This window comes from Sceloporus undulatus, chromosome 2 (assembly GCF_019175285.1).
Source record: "Sceloporus undulatus isolate JIND9_A2432 ecotype Alabama chromosome 2, SceUnd_v1.1, whole genome shotgun sequence".
Classification (NCBI taxonomy): domain Eukaryota; kingdom Metazoa; phylum Chordata; class Lepidosauria; order Squamata; family Phrynosomatidae; genus Sceloporus; species Sceloporus undulatus.
Window position 1 is genome coordinate 136,819,617 of NC_056523.1, and position 19,916 is coordinate 136,839,532.

A 19,916-nucleotide genomic window follows, 5' to 3' on the forward strand; every position below is an offset into this window, starting at 1 on the left:
GGACGCCTCCCTGCAAGGATGGGGCGCTCACACACTGCACCTTACAATAAAGGACAAATGGTCAACGGCAGAAGCTACGCTCCACATCAACGTCTTGGAAATGCTTGCCGTGGAGAAAGCACTCAGAGCCTTTCAGTCGGTCCTCGCGGACAAGGTGGTGCTTCTTCTCACCGACAACACCACCGTTATGTATTACCTCAACAAACAAGGAGGTACAAAGTCGAGGACTCTGTTGTCAGTCACCACCCGCATTTGGGAATGGTGCATAGCACAAAAGATTCTGCTACAATGCATCCACCTGCCTGGCAACCAGAACGACCTTGCAGACCAACTCAGTAGGTCACCCTCCACTTGCCACGAGTGGAGACTACATCCAGAGGTGGTGTCCCAACTCTTCAATCGCTGGGGAACCCCCCCTCCTCGACCTGTTTGCTTCCAAGCTGAACGCCCACACCGTAAGATTCTGCTCACGGTACAGAGAGCCGAGATCGGAAGGGGACGCCTTCCAGCTCAAATGGACTCAAGGTCTCCTGTATGCCTTTCCTCCGTTTCCTCTGATCACACGGGTCTTCTCGAAGATGCTGGCCGACCACACGGACGCAATCCTGATAACTCCGTGGTGGCCCAGACAGCCCTGGTTCGCTCTGCTCCTACAACGAGCACAAGACCATCTCCGCCTGGAGCACCGGCCCGACATGCTCTCGCTCCACGACGGACAAGTTCACCATCCCGAGATGCAATCTCTCCCATTGGTAGCATGGAGGATTCGATCCTGAGGACACTTCTGGCAGCACTCGCTACCTCACCCTTTGAACCTCTACATCTTCATGTGACCTCAGGCTTCTCACTTGGAAGACAGCCTTCTTGATAGCCATTACCTCGGCACGCCGTGCCAGTGAACTTTCCACCCTCCGTACGGACTCTCTGTACTTGAAATTTTTTAAGGACAAGGTTGTCTTCCATCTGGACATTTCCTTCCTTCCGAAGGTGGTGTTCACCTTCCGTCTCAATCAGGACATTGTTCTCCCAGCGCTAGCCCCGAACCCGACCACCAACACGGAGCGCAGACTTCACTCCCTCGATGTCAGACAGGCGCTAGCTTTCTACCTCAAACAAACAAAACAAGCTTCATTTATATACCGCTTCATACCACCTAAGCAGTGCATAAGCGGTTTACAATGTAAGCTAATTTGCCCCATCAATCTGAGTACTCATTTTAGCAACCTCGGAAGGATGCAAGCTTGAGTCGAGCTTGAGCTCTTTTGCTGGTCTTGAACTCACAACCTTATGGTTTTGAGTGAGTGGCTGCAGTACAGGCATTTAACCACTGTGCCTCCAGGGCTCCTCCAACCTCGACAGGACTGCGTCCTCTTGTCATTCCACCAGACTTTTCGTCTGTTACTCCAACCCCAACATGGGGCTTCCAGTCACACCTCAACGTTTCTCCAAATGAGTGACTTCACAACCCTTCTCTCTTACGAGATTTTTGGGAAGACTCCGTCTGCTCGAATTTGAGGCCATTCCACCAGGGTGGTAGCTTCATATTCAGCCTTCCTCTCCAGAATTCCCTTGGAGGACATTTACAAGGCTGTGGTGTGGTCACAACCTCTGACCTTTATCAAGCACTGCACACTTGATACCAGACACCGACGTGAAGCCTTTGGTAGAGCTGTTCTCCTCTCTGGACTTCATTAAAGTTAGTTGGCACTTGTCAAATCACGACACTCACACTGTTTCTGGTTTAATTATTGTTTATTGCCAGGACACTCCCTCCTCCACAATGGGAGAAGCTTGCCAGTCTAACCCATTTGTGTGCTTCGCAGAGACCACGAAAAAGAAGGACAGGTTGCTTATCTGTAACTGTAGTTCTTTGAGTGGTCATCTGCGAATCCACACAAATCCCACCCATCCTCCCCTCTCTTGTGTCCTTCTCTCTTCCTTGTCTGCTCTTGACGGCAGACCATTTTTGGAGCTGAGAAAGAGCGGGAAGACCTCCTGCCTATATAGAGGGTGGGTGGAGCTGCCGCCAAAAAGTCTTCCCTAGCGATTCTAGTAAGATCCGGAAATGCTGCGCAGGCGCAGAATAACCCATTTGTGTGGATTCGCAGATGACCACTCGAAGAATTACAGTTACAGATAAGCAACCTGTCCTTCTCAACATTCAGACACACAAGTTATCACTATATTGTATATAGTGAGGTTGAAAGAATGTTGAATTACTGTAGAATTCTTTCCATATAATGTGTCTAATTTGTGTATAAATATAACAAGATGCTTATTTTTGGTTTCAAAGTAATGTACTGGATGGATGTCTCCTAAAAGGGGTAGTTTATCTGAGGTGTTGGGTTCAAAAGTGATGGATGCACAAGCAAGAAAAAACTGGTGGGTGCATCAGTTTGCTAGAAAAGTGGATAGGAATCAGGCATAGAAGGGCATGACTAGTAAATATCTCTCTTCTTTTCATTTTGTGGTTTGTTTATATTGTAAACATTACTTTCTAGGCAGGGGCATCTAGTTGACAACCTAAGAGGGAGTGACACCACTGCTCTCCAAACATTTTTTTGGCACAGACAAGCTGTGATATGTGTCTGTGTCCCTTTAAAATGCTGAAGAGATGGCATGAGTGGGGCAAAGCTCAGTGAGAGGACAAAGAAAAGGCCCCAGTTTTTAAAAAAATATATTTTGAAATTTTCTTTAAAAGCATCACATCTTACCAAATTTTCACTTTAACCATATGAAACTATGTACTTGTGAATACAGACTGTGCATATGATACTGTAATTTTAAGGTATAATTTTAATTTTGCTAGTTGTTTTGTGTCACAACTATTGCCGTTACATTCAGTTATATATGGGAATTACAATTCATGAGTAACATTAATATAAAAACATGACTTAGGATTCAGTATGATGTGGTATGGGGGGAGGTCAATGAGGGGGTGATACTATGAATTACTGCACTAGATGTTGCCAGCCCTAGTGACATCACTGGTTATAGGTACAAAATCAGTATTACTTTGCATGTTTACTACTCACCATATTAGCAAACTGTTTACTTTGGTTCTTTGTTTCTTCAGTAAATAAACAGGGGAGGTTGAGACTTTTCAAATAATCAAGTGTTATGCTGCAGTTTTAAAAAAAGTTTGTTTGTCTTTCCAGGACAGTCAATGTGGCACTGTTATTGATGTGAACATAGAATGTGCAGTAAAACTGGTGGGGACCAACTGTATCCTTTATCCTGTTAACAGCAAAGATCTTCAGAATATCTGGGTGAGAGTTCTTTAACTTATCTTCATACAACAGAGATACTAAAAATAGATTGAATGATAAATATAAAAATGAAACCATAAATAAACTGGAGGATTGTGCATCCCAAAACGGTGAATGATTTCATTTAACAAGACCAGATCTCTGTTCTGGGATGACTACTGTATTTGAGCCCTGCATCTTGTGAGATGTTTAGTGGGTAGTCCTTCAACCAAGTTAGTCATCTTTTAAATCCTTCTCTACATTTCCCTGCTTTGAGTTTAGGTAGATGGTGACCAGAAGGTCCTAATTAGTTTTGGCACCCTGTTTGTGCAGTACTTTCCTTAGGACCAGGAAAACCTAGGGCATAGTAAAGGAGATTACCTTATATACAGGGACTGAGAGAGAGAGGAAGATTTTTATTTATTTTTTACTCTCCCAGGCTTTTAACTGACTCACTTCTCTACTCTGATTTTAGTCCCTGCTAAAAAGTTGAATTGCATGATGATGGTGATGATGATGATGATGATATTCATTTGAATTGTCAGTAATCTCTGCAAGTAAATATTGAAGTAAATACTGAAAAGGGGGATATTGAAATAAATAATGCAATACTTGCAATGGCAAAAAGGTACTTTTTTCTGAATAGTCAGCTGTTTTTATCCTGAGCGAGAGGGCTTAGGCTTTAAGGGGATGGGACTTTTCTCCACCCTGATTAGCTAGAGTGATCATTTGATCATGGCAACACTATGCAAAGACACTGACTTCCTTAAACTTTCAAATGTATTATTGTAGGTGTTGCTAGCTCTCTTTTTACGCTGTATTTGTTGACCTGGACAGGGAAGAGACCACCTTCTTAAATGGTTCTTGTGTGTTGTGAAACCTTCTCTAAAATGATTAGAAATAGTAGGGAGAAGAGGGAATTGGTAAGTTGGATGAGGTAGGAAGAAGGTTTGTGAGGAAAAAAGGTGAAGATGAAAAATAAAATGATTAGGAAATACTTCACCTCAATCTGCCCCTATGTTTATAAGTCTGAAAAAAAAAAGTGAAGTCGAAGGCTTTCATGGCCAGCATCCATGCTTTTTTGTGGGTTTTTTGGGCTATGTGGCCATGTTCTAGAAAATTTTCTTCCTGACGTTTCGCCAGCATCTGAAGATGCCAGCCACAGATGCTGGCGAAATGTCAGGAAGAAAATTTTCTAGAACATGGCCACATAGCCCAAAAAACCCTGAAAAAACAACTCTAAATTAATTGTGTTACTATTTCATGAGCTTTGAGCTGAACAAATGTGTTCTCTAGCTGTGATTAAATGAATCAAGCAAATATCTTAACTTTCTTCTTCCCTCTCAGCCATTCATGTATGGTGACTGCATAGCCTATGACTGGTGGCTAGGAAAAGTGTACGACCTAAAAAATCAAATCATTCTGAAGCTCTCCAATGGTGCCAGGTATTTATATTGCTTTGTTAAAGAGTACTACTTTTGATGCTTGCTTAAGCAAGATTCTTGCTGAGCTTGATTAAGCTTGATTCATGCTTAATTCTTAAGTTTGATTCTTGCTCAGCGGCTTTCGCTACCATCAACCATGGTATCCTTCTGAGTTGCCTCTGCGGGATGGGACTTGGCGATACTGTTTTACTGTGGCTCCGTTTCTTCCTGGAGGGGTGTTCTCAGAAGGTGATGCTGGGGAATTCCTGTTCAACTCCTTGACCATTGGTCTATGAAGTACCTCAGGGCTCTGTTTTGTCTCCTATGCTATTTAACATCTACATGAAACCGCTGGGAGAGGTTGTCCAGTATTTTGGAGTAAGGCGTCACCAGTGTGCTTGCTGATGATACCCAGCTGCATCACTCCTTTCCACCTAATTCCAATGAAGCTGTTTCTGTCCTAAACCAGTGTATGGCAGCTGTAATGAAAAAGATAATGGCAAACAAATCGAAGCTTAATCCAGACAAGACAGAGGTGCTCCTGGTCAGTTGAAAGACAGTTCCGGGAATATGGATTCAGCCTGTGTTAGATGGGATTACACTCCCCTTGAAAACACAGGTTTGCAGTTTGGGAGTATTCCTTGATTCAACACTGATCCTGGATGCCCAGGCATCACTGGTAACCAGGAGTGCTTTTGCACAGCTGAAACCAGTGCACCAACAGCACCCATTCCTGGAGACGTCAGATCTGGCCACAGTGGTACATGCCTTGGTTACATCCTGTTTAGATTACTGTAATGCACTCTATGTGGTGTTGCCTTTGAAAAGTGCTCAGAAACTTCAGTTGGCCAAAGAGTTGCAGTCAGGTTGTTAACTGGACCTGGCTACAGGGAGCATACAACTTCCTTGTTGCAACAGTTCCATTGGCTGCCGGTCCGTTTCCGGATGCTATTTAAAGTGCAGGTTTTGATTTATAAAACCCTATATGGCTTGGGTCCAGGCTATTTGAAGGACCATACCCCCTTTATGAACCCACCAGAACACTGAGATCATCCAGAGAGGCCCTCTTCCTGGCCCCACTAACCTCTTAGGCATGTTTGGTGGGAAAAAGAGAGAGGGCCTTCCCGGTGGCTGCTCCCAGGCTCTGGAACTCCCTCCGTAGAGAGGTCAGGCTGGTTCCATCCCTATTTTCATTTCGGCAGCAGATAAAAACATTTTTATGATGCCAGGCTTTCTTACACTGACATGGATACTGTAAGAGTTTTATAAATCGTTTTTAAATTTTAAATTTGAACATGTAATGTTTTTAACTTTTTGAAATTGTTTTTTAAACTTTATATTTTTATTGCTTTTTACTGTTTTAACTTGGACTGTTTTAAATTTTGTTAGCCACCTTAAGTCCCTGTACCAGGGAGAAGGCAGGATATAAATAAATATAATAACAATACTACCATTACTTTATATAATAATACTATTACTATTACTACTACTAATAATAATAATCAAACACATTCTCAGTACATTCTCCATATTTGAGCATATACACCCTGAACCTCAACAATAGGATTCTCACTTCATGATGTTGAACAGATAATGGTCAGTTTTCCTGCCAGTGTGCAGAGTCAGGCTACCCCCTCGTGCTTCGCAGGCAGAATTTCTGATCTGTCAATCAATTGCCACCCTAAGAGGGAGAGCCAGACCTACCTTCTCAGTTCCATCCGGCCTCAGATCGATCAGGACAGGGCCTTTTGCACTCAGTGACTTTGGCTGTGAGTTTCTGAAGAGAATTTCTCTGGGCTGTGAGTCAGGAGACCTTGGGGCTATGCAGATCAGGGCCAACTCGAGGCCGCAGCAACCGCACACCATAGCCCTGATCTGGCCTTTCCACAGCACAAAAAGGAGCCACAAAAAGTGATTCTTCTTCATGGTCTCTGTGCCTTACATATTAGGCTTTTGCACTTGCGCAGAAACTCCATTAAGAGGTTCAACAGCTGAGCAGTTTGGCAGGTAGCCCCACCCAGAGTAGTAACTCTGAAAGGCAGTTTCTTAACTGTATATCCATGATGGCAAACCTATGGCATGTGTGCCAGAAATGGCACGCAGCACCATTTCATCCACTACCCAGTGGAGAGGAGGAGCAACAGGCACTTCCCAAACCTTTCCCAGCCTTTAGCTGGCTGTTGGAGACAGCTGGGGTCCAGGAAAAGGGTAGGGGTAGAAGAAGTGACAGGTGTGCACCTGTAGCTCCTCCTCCTGGATCTTTCCTAGCCTTCAGCTGTCTCTCAGAGCTTTCCTGGCCTTCAGCTATCTCTTCAGAGATAGCTGGAGGCCAGAAAATTTATGGGGAGAGAAGTTCCACCCCAGAAATCCCATCCCTAGAGGGCGGACGTCCTGGCACTGGGTAACACCCAGTGCCGGGAAAATTCTTAGTTGGGGCACACAGACCCAAAAAGGTTCATCATCACTGATCTAGGTAATTGCCTATGAGCCTGAACAGACAGGCCAAAGTAAGCAGCTTTGGGTGTTCTGTTGAAACGAAGCATGAATCCTAAGAGCTTAGGACGTATGTGTCATTTAAAAAGCACATCTCCAAAATGGCCCAAAGCTGCTTCATTTGACCTGTGTGTTTAGACCCTAAGGCAGGTTACAGACCACCAAGAAGCGGCGGTCTGGTTCCGCCTCCGCTTGCAGCATCCGGGAACAGCAGCCTTTAAACGGCGCGGCTCCCGGACGAAGGGTGCACTTGCAGTGTCACTTCCGGCGTGCAACGTGCAGACGCAGAGCGTCCACTACATCAAAATGGCGGCGGCCGTGTGGAACGGCCGCCACCATTTGTCACAGACTCTGTCTGTGATAGGGTAAGGGGCGTCTGGAAGAGACACCCCTTTTTCAAAATGGGACGTCCTAAGGACATCCTTTATGGCGGTCTGTAACCCACCAAAGTCAGTATATGATCCAGCTGCCTAGAACAACCATTATTTGGAGTAACGCGCTGACTTGGGGAGGATAATATAGGGAGGATAATATAGATCCTCACTAAATCTCTTCTACTTTCCTTTTCGGAAATCAGTGTTGTTATAACTGTCCTAACTATCATAAGATAAATTACTTTTTTAAATGAGCTCACAATGATCTGATATACTGACTGTAGTTTTGTCTTTATTCCCAGTATCTCTCCACAAATAGGTTTATGCTATTAAACCCTAATATTAAGAGAGTGATCACATATGTGACATAAGGAAAGCTGTCCTGTATCTTGGCAAAGTCTGTTTTATGAATGTTTTTGCTTTTAGGTGTTCCATGACCACAGAGGATGCAGCAAAACTCTATGATGTCTGCCCACATGTCAGTGACTCAGTAAGTTTTTTTTTCTTCCCTAGAAGAGTCCTCAGTTTGCAGAGCTACAGTGTATGTTTTGCAGATCCCATTTGTGGGGTTCCTGTATAGCTGAAATATTATCGAGTTTTGGGAATTCATTGTACAGGGAGCAGGTTTTACTATTACTCAAATTGTAGTGCTTTAGTGAAACACTTGCCCCATGAAGTGCATGGCATCCTCTCATTTACATGGGACCTAGAAAAGTGATTCACTGTGCTACAGTGGCAGCAGCAAAACTTTCTTTCCCATCTTCATTGTTATTGGGTGTCCAAAAATATTAAAAACTATTGCTTTTGGGCACTGTTCAGATCATGGCATCACTGGGGTGTGTGTGTGTGTGTGTGTGTGTGTGTGTGTGTGTGTGTGTGCGGACCGCACCGGGTGGCACCCCAGAAGAGAGGTGACACTCAGCTGAGCATTCCCCACAACTCCCTGCCATGAGCCATGGTGTTTGGCAGGGAGGGAGAGGCCAAGGGCACCCCTTCCTCCCTGCCCAGTGCAGCTTTACATGAATGTAAAGCTGCACCAGGCAGGGAAAGAGAGGCCCAGGGCACCTCTTCCTTTCTGCCCGGCAAGGCTTTACACACGTATAAAGCTGCACTGGACAGGGAGGTGAGGGAGTGCCTTTTGTGGCCCCGCCTCCAAAGCCCTCCCCCACACCAGGTCACACCCTGGTGTGGGATGCCACTCGTTCAGATGTGAATCAAATCTGTTCCATCCCTGCCTTGCTTATAGTTTGAAATTCAATGTGTAACAGTTTTATCTACCTTTACTATATAACTGTGGAAACGGACACATAGAAGCCTTGAGCATGAACTAGTAGTATTCTTTATTGTTGTTTTAGATGCTTTTCTTTGCTATGCTGTGTCTTGCTCCTTGATACTGAGACATTCAATTGAAATTATGCATTATTTCCCGGTACCTCTGAATTTTAATGTGCCAGTCATACATCTGCATATCTGCTACTATAGTTTACTAATACAGAAGAATGCACTTTGGAGCATCCAGTTTGCCACAAATTGTCCTTTATGATGGAAGTAAGAATGAAATATACTAATCCCATTTCAAGGGAATGAAATGAGCTAGCCATACTGACTCTGTTTTGCACTTCCTGTATCCCTTCATTTTGTAGGGTCTCTTCTTTGATGACTCATATGGCTTTTATCCTGGGCAAGTTCTCATTGGGCCTTCAAAAGTCTTCTCGAATGTGCAGTGGCTTTCAGGCGTGAAGCCTGTTCTCAGCACAAAGAGCAAGTTCAGAGTGGTAGTAGAAGAGGTAGGACCCAGTGAGCTGTGACAGTACTATATAATCAATGTCTCACCTGAGGTTTCCCCCAAACAAGCTGTGTTGGGTTCTTTGACCCAAATGTATTACCTGTGTTGCTGAGGAAAAAAGGCAACAAATGACTGATTATTGTGGAACTCTGACTGATGATATGAAATGTTGCTTGGGATTTGGTTTGAGCCTGAAACAATACTGTTTCAGTTTCTTCATCCTGCTTAGCATTTAGATTTGAGTCTTTAGACAAGTCCGGCAGTGACAGGACAGGATAGGGATGTTACGTCCATTTTGCGTTGCGTCTAGGTTTAGATTGTGAAAACTCCCCAGTAAATGATGCTTCTTGCCAGCTAGGTAAGAAGCATATGTGTTCTTTCTGAATTTTTTAAAAAATAACATCTTGATTACATTCAGGTTTTATGTATTTAAAGACTCAACATTTAACTGGTGTTGTATTTCCTGGAAAAAATTGAAATCCAAGGCATATTCTATCTTTGAATAGCACAAAAGATACCGGAGTGTAATTCAATATTACCAGTTAGCTGACTGATTGCAGTTTTGGGCCACCCATTAAACAGAGTTCTCCTGGAAATCTACAATGTATTAAAAATATAAAATTCCCCAAGAAAATAATAACAAAACAGTGACTGGAATCAGAATGAACATTACAAATAACATTACAAAGTATTAAATCAAATACCAAATATAGTGCACCCTTGCCTTATGCGGAGATCCGTTCCGGATCCTGCTGCGTAAGGCAAGTTCCACATGTGCTTGAACCCCATTGAAACTAATGGGGCTTGTGCACGCGGCATGGTGTGGTGCATGTGCCACTGGCATGTGTACCATTTCCTCTTCGTTGCTGATAGCTGAAAGCCATGCATAGCACACCAGCGTATGACACGGACACACTGTATTGCTACCGATTGCAGGTGGTTAGATTGACAGGTTACACTTTGGGTGGTATATCAGCAGTATCCTTTCTCTCATCTGAGTGCAGAATGCAACATCCAAACACTCTGGATTGGCACTGAGACATTGAGTTGGAAAGAAAGATAGAATCTCTAAAAACTATAATGCTCTCTGGTTTTCACATCCTTCATGGTGGGTGCTGCATGATGTACTCAAGAAGACACAACTGAGAGAGAGTAACTCCTCCCCATTTTCCCACTAAAGACACGTTTCAGTTTAAAATGCTGTTTATAAATTCTTTATTTCAATACTTTATACATATGTACATTAAAATAAAACAGTCAATACGTAAAACAAAAAATCCTATTGTCCTTACTACCTTGTACATTATAACACCTGCTATCTAATCTTTGATATACTCTTTATAAACAAATTCTTCCACACCCTTCCCAAGGCTTAAACCAATTTCCTCCTATTAATACACTGAGTCTCTTAACTAACTCTTATAGAATTCTATATATATCCTCCATAGAATCCCTAATATGATATTAAGAGAACCCTCTATAACTAAACCTTCTATATATCTTCTAGCAGAACCCTTATAATATTATTCCTGATTATCTTGGTTGTATTCATGTATCGAACACCGTAAACAAAATCTCCTTTTTGACTTTTTGTATATATATCCTCCATGGGTCCCATTCTTTATTAAACCTATTCAGGGTATTCTTTCTCCTGGTTGTGGTCAGTTTGTCCATTTCATAGTATTCCATAACTTAATGCTGTTTTAATTTAGCAAGTTATTTGAGTATTTACTGTCTAGTGAAATATTGTAAAAGTGCCGTTCCCCCCCCCCCCCCCCCCCAGGTACAGGTGGTAGAACTGAAAGTTACTTGGATCACTAAAAGCTTCTGTCCTGGAGGTACAGATAGCATAAGTCCACCACCATCTTTAATAACCCAGGAGAATTTATCTCGGTAAGTCATACTTCATATTCAACATCATGTTTTGCTACCATTCCGCATGTATGTGGCTTCCAGAAGAGCAACAGTTTGCTTTCATAAATAGATTGATGTTACAAAATCATAATAGTAACCAGTACAAATGTTGTGTTATGGGATGACGGATGAACTGATGAGCAGGAGGATGGTACCTAACAGCCCTTTGCCAACTGGGAGACAGCAAGTCTATTTTAAGACATGTCTCATTCTTCATTTGCTCTGGGACTTGTTTTGTGGGGCAGAGTTCATATATTTCAGGACAAAAGAAAGACCTCTAAACCAGAGACAGTAAATGTACCTGCTTCATCATAGAGCAAATACATTTTGGCCCAGTAAAATGGGAAGAAAATATAACCAGGCAGTGTGTAACTTTACTCAGGCTGGGGCATCTGTATCTCTCATTTTACAACTTAATTACAGGTTGAGTATTCCTTATCCAGAATTCAAAAATACTCCATAGTCCATAGCTTTTCGAGCTACATACCTACCATATATACGCAACCTCATGTCAACCTCATGTATAAGTCAAGGACAGGTTTTGAGGCCAAAATTGTGGGTTTTTGTATGACCTGTGGATAAGTCGAGGGTAAACTTTAGGGGCATGTAAAAAAGAATCTAAAGGATAAAGCAAAGGAAAACGATACCAAAGAACTTACAAAATTTCAGCAGTCATAACTGTATTCACCCTAAAGGCTGAATGGATAAGGGAGGGGGGCAGTGTTTCAGGACAGATTGCACTCTTGCCTTTAACCAGGGTATTGTTCCTTTTTTATATGTAGGAGTTAAAGTACAGTACATACATTGGCCTGTGGAAAAATTGATTCAGTTTTGGGGATTCAATTTTTTGGCTAAAATGTCTAGACTTATGTATAAATGTCTAGACTTATATACAGTATATGATATTTGCAAGGTGAGAGAGAGACACAAGGATTTGTGAAATGGTGGGAGGTATAGATTTTTGCTAAGCACTATGCTTAGATTCTTGCAATTTCACAGATCCTCAGTATCACTCCATTATGTCTCATTATGTATACAGTGGTGCCCCGGGATACGAAATGATCGCGTTACGAAATTTCCGGGATACGAAAAAGTTAGATTGGAAAAAACTGTTCTGGGTTACGATATTTTTTTCGGGTTACGAAATTTATTTCGGCGCGAAATTCAAACGCAAAGCGCGGCTAGCGGCTTTCCAGCGCTAACGGAAAGCCTTTTCGGGTTGCGAAATTATCGGGTTACGAACGGAACGGCGGAACGAATTAATTTCGTAACCCGAGGTAGCACTGTACAAAAATACAGGTATTCCAAAATCTGGGGGGGGGGGGGGGGAATCTGAAATACAGAACACTTCTGGTCCCAAGCATTTTGAATAAGGGATATTCAACTTTTACTGAATATTACTCTCAAAACTGACCATGCCAAACTGGAGAATATCCATGGTGGGTATAAAAAACTAAAAGAAATTATTAATAAATTAGTAGAGGAATTGTTGGAATACCAAATTGGTTCTAAGAAAAACTGAAAAAGGAAAGTGCGTGCAGTCAGTCTGAAACAATATGACGGAATTGCTGGATTAGCATGTTCTAAATTTTGTGGAGTTTCTCATTCAAAAGTGACTAGATCTCAGGATTATGAGATCTGCTATATGTTTTTTTTAAACTAGATGTTCAAAATCTATTAACTAGAGCTTGATGCCAAAGAAATATGCTTTGAATGAAAGAATTTAGAATCCAGGAATTTGTTTTAACAGAGAATTTGTGAGCAGAGTACACAGTGTTTCCATACAGAAATCCAATACTGGTTAACTCAACTTTTCTTCATTTTAACAGTAGAGGAATGATTTTGCTGCTATCAGACAGCTGGGAGGTAGAAATCCTTACCAATCTACTGCAAATTAGTCATCTACCAGTAGATCTCAGTTTACTTTCTCACTGGACTTTAAGTATTTTACGCTAGAGTACTTGTGAAAAAGTTACTTTCAAAATTTGCTTATATTATTTTCTATCCAATCCAGTACAGGATATATGTTTTCATTTTATTCCGAAGCAGCAAAGTTTTTCATTATTAATTAAGCCTAAAACTTTAAAGAATTAGGTGGTCTTGTTTCCTTTTAATGCAGTTGCAGGTTGCATGTACACAAAAGGCGGAGTAAAGCTGCCAACACAAGGACTCAAATTCCTTCAGACAGTGTTAAAATGGTGTTACCGTTGCCTTACCTTTTACAGTGTAAAGCGTCTGGGGTGCTTTGATCATGCTGAGAGGCAACTTGGAGAAAGGTGTCTTTATGTATTTCCTAAGAAAGTGGAGCCTGCAAGAATTACATGTGAGTGCCCAGAAAAAAACTGTGTTCTGGGAGAAGGAACTATTGGCAAGAAGGTATGTACGCTAAATGTGTTTGGCTGAAAGTGTCAATTTATTGCTTTTGTGAAACCTATTTTGGTCAGAATTTCTGTAGACTGTTAAATTTGCATCCAGTCTTGATGCATTCCACTGCTACTATGTACTGCCTTCAGATTAAATCTCTGTTGATTTCAGTGCTTGGACCTTTTAGTTATTTCAAAAATTACCATCAGAAAATATATGTGCACACACATATGCATACTAGGAATATGTTGCATTGTTAAATCATTTCACTATGAATATTTGTTCAGCTTTTTAGGGCTGCTTTCTATGTTGTTTATTACCAATACAGTGGTTTTCTTTAGCTTTTTTGCATGCTTAAAAGCACAAAAAAAAAGGAGTTTTTTAGGAAAAGATGGGTATAACTGATTATTTTGAAGGATCAATCTTACATCAGGTACATTTGTTCATGTGTGTTCTTTTTGTCTTTGTATGTTAAATAGTAGGAACATTTTTCAGCAGAAAAGTTTGTCTGTCATGTATATGCATGCAGCTTGTTAAATTATTTACCATTATTAAATCTCAAGATGAGTAGCCATTTGGTATCATCGAGAATATATCATTCTGGCAACTAGTGTGAATTTTTCTTCTCTTAATGTATTCAGTGATCCTGAGAAATGTACAGAACTCTCAATGTATATTTCTGGTGTTTTCTCCCATTTAGCTTTAGGTATGACAATTTATTAGTGTCTTACAGATATGGAAAGGAGCTATATATTTTTGTCCTTCATTTATTTTGTCATTTTTGGATATTTTTTCAATTACCATAGCTTTTTTTTATTGAAGTACTTCTAGTTCTGATTCACAGCTCTCTGTTGTGTTCATATCATCAGTTGCAATATCCATCCCTTAATATAAGCCTGTAAAATCTGATGTTCTAAATCAGATGCAGCCTAGAATCCTGAATTTTGGGAGTGGATAAACCTCTTCTTGTGACCCGCTTGACACTGCCTATCTGATGGGCAGCTGCAGAGCTTAAGCAATATTTGGCTTACATATTCTGTCATCTTTAGCCATGACAGCCAGTGGTAAGGGATTATGTGAGTTGTGATCCAAAGACATCTGGAGAGCCAGAGTTGTCCAGCTTTCCGTCCCAAAAGAGGGAAGTTCTTAAGCACCTGGGAAACTTTTAAAAATGGCTGATCATCTGCTCATGGCTAACTTGGTTACAGGTTTTGCATCCTTGCATCAGTGGCTGCATGTACCAATATAGTCTTTCCCCCTACAAAATCATTGAGTACTTCTGAGAAAATACAATTGTGGTAACCTTTTGGGATAAAATATGAATAAAATCCTCCCAAAATTGTGGATCATTCATCTAAACTTATTTTATTTCTGTAAATATCCCATGCTTTCATCAATAATACCAAAATTATGGTGTTCAATATTACAGGTGGCCTGTCCTTGTTTCGTATCCAACATAAAGCCTGAGAAGGTATGTTACTAGACACTTGTTCTCTATATGCAAATACCTTGAGCTTCCATTCATGTCCTTCTAAAAATGAAGTAAAAATCAAGTAGTTAGCACATTCACTATAAGTCTGCAAATAATGCTCTCTTCTTATAAAAGATATTAGCATACTGTATTTCATTTTCCTGTCCAAAATTCATTCATGGGTTTGGTATATGCTGTCTTTCTGCATAAAAATTCAGTACAGCAGAGCAGTCCACTTTTAGGTAACTTTCCTTTTAACATTTATTGTTCTGAGAAAAGGGTAGCTTAACTTTTTTAAACAAGTATTTGGCACTTACTATTTTGAAAAAAATGACAATTTTCCTGTATTAATATAATATCTGTTGACATGATAGGTACGAAATATTGAAAGGGACAAAGGGCCTTTGTACTGCACACAGCCCTGGCATGGTGGTGTGTACAGATTGCAGCACGGTTTGCAAATGACATCAAAATGGTAATTGTCATTTGATATAGTCAAGTTTACAGTGTGGTGCAGTGGAGGGGGGGGAATATATCCCAGTTTTGTGTGTACAGTCATAGGGTCTAAGCTGTGACTAAACAGGCAAATGATCTTGGAGTTGTGGTTACTTTGATGAAAACATCAATCCAGCATGCAGTGGCATAGAAAAGGGCAAATTCTATGTTAGGTAATATTAGGAAAGGAACTGAAAACAAAACCGCTAATATAATCCTTTCATACATATCTGTGGTGTTACCTTACCCGGAGAATTGGAACCACATTTGGAGAGGATATTGTCGAGTTGGGAAAAGAAGAAAAAGGGATAATCAAAACGCTAATGAGGCTGAAGCAATTCTATGAAGAAAGGTTATAAAAACTGGGACTGTTTAGCTTAGAAAAAAAAGATGAGTAAAGAGATCATGCAGATCAGTATGATGTAGAGGAGGAGTGGGAACTGGACAGGTGTCCGGACTATCGGGCTTTCAGTGACTTCTGGTTTTGATGGATGTATATTATCTCCAATATAAAAAGCAAAAGACCTTTGTGAATTCGTCACAACTAGTTGGCCACTAGGAAAGTAGAATGCTGAAATGAATATACACTAGTGGTCCTTCCAAATGGTTTTGCTATGTTTATTGACCTCTCCTTAGCTTTCAATGTAATCATTAGGAATTATTTATAGGGTAAGCTTGTTGAGACTAATTTCAATCAGAGGCTGTTATTCCTAATTCAGAAGTTGTACACGAATATAACTGAATACAAGACTTAGCACAGATGGAAGTTTGACTGAGGAAATGTTTACAACAAAAGGGGTCAGACAAGGCAGGCTACTTGTTAGCACTGTTTAATCTTTATTTTAATAATATTGTAATTAAGTTAAACTGTCCTGATCTTTCCCTCCCTCAACAGGGAATTGTAAAACAGCATTCATGACACATGCTGATGATACTGTATTATTATCTCTGAATAAAATGAGCTGAAGAGATGTCTAAATAAACTTTGAGTTCTGTCAAATAGAACAATTTAGAATAAACTATGTTAAATCATAGGTGATCATCTTTGGCAGACAGTAGCCTAAATTTAATTGAAATTTAAATGGAAATAAGATAGGGCCGGAGCAGATGGGCATGAAAGAGCAGCTTGAGTTTGCTCCGGCAGGAAGCAGGTTGGAACCCTGCTGTCCGCAGAGCCCACTCCCAAGGCAGGCCCTGGATACAGGGGCCAACAGGAGTCAGATTATCCCAGCTCCTTTTTGCTCCCATCTTAAGGACCAAAGTGTGGCATTGGTGCAGCTTCCAGCCACTTTGAAGGTATACGTCATTTAATCAGCATGCCTCCAAAATGGCCAGCAGCCACTTCATTTGTCTTACTTTGCATCATAGAAAGAATCCCTCTTTTAAGTATTTGAAGGTATATTTTGATGAGAAAAATTCTTGAAAGACACAGCTATTAAAAAACATCAACAATGGCACAGAAATCAGCCCATGCCATATGGAAAGGTGGTAATTTCAGCATTGAAAGTGCTTTTAAGGAGAGCAGTTGTTCAAATGCAATATGGTATTGAGATCTGGTGAATAAGTCACAATAACTTGAATGACCTGGAGGTCTGTCAGAACACATTTTTGAGATACTTGTTGGCAGTACCTCTGGGGACTCCAGCTGTGTTCCTCAGGACAGAAACTGGTTTGGCATCTGTAAAAGTTAGGGTTGAGATGGCAGCTTTTTGGTATTATAAGAGGATCTTGGACACGACAGAGGACCACCTCCCTAAACTTTATTTCGGTGTACAGTGGAACAAAGGTGGCTGGCCTAAGAATATTCTAAGCTAGTTCAATACATATTAACTTCTGAATTCCTTTGAACAGATATTTTTATCTTGCCTGGAGTTAAAAACAAGCTGAGGAATTGCATCTATAAGTTGGATAAACATCCATATTAAGTTTCAATTAAACCTTCAAATGTTTCCCATTGTATCATCTGTTGAAATCAAATCACATAAGATCTCAATACGGTCAGTGCACAGTATCCATGGATATCAACCATCCATAGCTTGAAAATATCCCCCCAGAAAATCCAAACAGCAAGCCTTGATTTTGCCATTTTTTGTAAGAGGCGCCATTTTCTTTGCCATTGTATATAATGGGACTTGAACATGCAGAGATTTTGGGATCTGGGGGTGGGGGGTGGGGCTCAAACCAAACCCCAGCAGATACAATGGGCCCACTGTACTTACAAATGTTTTGCCCCTCTAAGAACTGCATTTACAGAACTACATTTCCAAACTACAGCACGCATGTGTTTTCAACATATTCTGAAAGCTGCGCCAGAAGAATTAATGGGGCGCCGCTGCACTGCCTTGCTGCCGTGGGCGCAAGCCCCATTACTTCCAATGGGGCTCCAGCACATGCAGAATTCCCCTTACGCGGAGGGATCCGGAACGGATCCCCACGTAAGGGGAGGTCACACTGTATACCAAAATCAGTTTGGATGACAGATATAGAAATGTTTCAGGAAAATAAAGACCCTGCATTTGTGGCATGGGAGAAGTAGAGAATGTTTCACACTATTTACCATTGCTAGCTTTGTCAAAACCTCAGGACAAATTTCTTGAGACAGAGTTTGGCTTCTTTTACAGGGTGAGACCTTTTACATGAAACAGTGATGGTTATTATCAGAATTTGAGCTATAGGTCACACACAAAAAACACCCTATTTGCTAAAACTTCTAAAAGTATGAAAGTCTTTATATGGATGTACGTGTACATGGGACACAGTGGCTTAGTGATTAAGGTGCCAGTTCTAAAAATCATAGGGTCGGAAGTTTGCAGTTTGAGGCCCAAGTGCTGCGTGATCAGGTGAGCTCCTGTCACTAGTCCCAGCTTCTGCCAACCTAGCAGTTGGAAAGCATGCAGATGCAAGTAGATAAATAAGTACTACTTTGGTGGGAAGGTAACAGCGTTCCATACAGTTATGCTGGCCACATGACCACCAGAGTTGTCTTTAGACAACACTGCCTCTTTGGTTTAGTAACAGAGATGAGCACTGCCCCCTACAGACCGTTACAACTAGACATTAATGTCAAGGGGAAACCTTTACTTTTTACATGTACATATGTATGTGTGGTCTTTTACTGGATTTTATTGGGAGGATTGGCTTTGTAATGGCTTTTAGTAAAATACAATACAATTGACTGACACACTGATTGAATATGCCTGTGGTGTGATCCAGCAAGGCCCTTAATGTTGTTAATTATACATTAAATCTTTATAGTCTACATAGCAACATATTTCTGCCTCTGCACCCCAGAGTAAGGACTCTCTCAGGCTGCATCTCCAGGCTCAATTAATGCAGTTTGGCACCACTTCAGCTATCATGGCTCAATGCTGTGGAATTATGGGATTTGTAGTTTTGTGAGATATTTAGCCTTCTCTGTCAGAGAGCTCTGGTGCCACAACAAGCTGCAAATTCTAGGATTCCATAGAATGGAGCCATGCTATTTAAAGCACTGTCAAACAGCAATATTTCTGCAGTGTGGCAGCAGCCTTAGTGAAGGTGAGGCCACCACGCATCTCTAGTTATTGACAGATTTTGTCTCTTTCACAGTGTTCTCCTCAACTGTAGTATTTTTGTGTTGTGTTTGAGATACATGATAATCTTCCATCGATCACTGCAATGCCTCAAGCATCTACCACCACCCCACCAGCCATCACTTTTTCACTTGTCAAAAATTGCTTTTTATCCCTGAGAAATGGTTTGTAGGAACCTCTTTATTTTGTGTGTGTGTTGTTTTTTTTTTTTGTTGTTGTTGTTTTTTGTTGAGATGCAGTTCCAGTACTCATTGTGGTACTGGATTGTTGTCTGTGGTTTCAGATGGGGTCAGAATAACTCCTAATCTGGTGTATAATATCCTCTTCTTATACTTTCTGCTAATTTTCCCACAGCTGATGTCTCCTCAGTGTCATAAGCAAAAACGAGTAGTTTGATTAGTACAGTGCAACAGTGATAGGGTGAGTATATGTTGGACTGCAGCTGCTGTCGTTCCCACTGTTAGTGATAGGGGTTTCAGCTGGTGGGAGTTGCAATCTTTAGCACCTGGAGGGCATTTTTATTATTTTTGTGTCAGTGTGTGTAGAAAATCAGGACAGCATCATTCCTGTACCTTTTCACAATTACAATGGCATAAAAATTCAGCAGGTAAAGGAGCTGTGGAAAGCTTTAGTTAAATTTATGTTTGTTATACAGCTGCTTTAAAGGAACAGGAATGTGGTCAGAAATATGGGTGCCAGTCTTCCACTGTTACATCAGAGTTTATCTTGACTTTTAACTACTGTATATACTCATGTATAAGTCTAGAAATTTTAG

General features: G+C 41.1%; 1 protein-coding gene across 2 annotated transcripts in view; it reads left to right on the forward strand.

Annotated features, from left to right (window-relative positions):
- Positions 1-19,916, forward strand: part of UBE2O (ubiquitin conjugating enzyme E2 O) — a 152,358-nt gene that overhangs the window by 72,854 nt on the left and 59,588 nt on the right. For both annotated transcript variants that reach the window (XM_042448835.1, XM_042448834.1), the window contains exons 3-9: positions 3,159-3,269; positions 4,596-4,693; positions 7,966-8,029; positions 9,183-9,326; positions 11,109-11,218; positions 13,465-13,615; positions 15,033-15,074. In XM_042448835.1, coding sequence (XP_042304769.1) covers positions 3,159-3,269; positions 4,596-4,693; positions 7,966-8,029; positions 9,183-9,326; positions 11,109-11,218; positions 13,465-13,615; positions 15,033-15,074 — 720 coding nt within the window. The remainder of the gene's footprint in view (positions 1-3,158; positions 3,270-4,595; positions 4,694-7,965; positions 8,030-9,182; positions 9,327-11,108; positions 11,219-13,464; positions 13,616-15,032; positions 15,075-19,916) is intronic.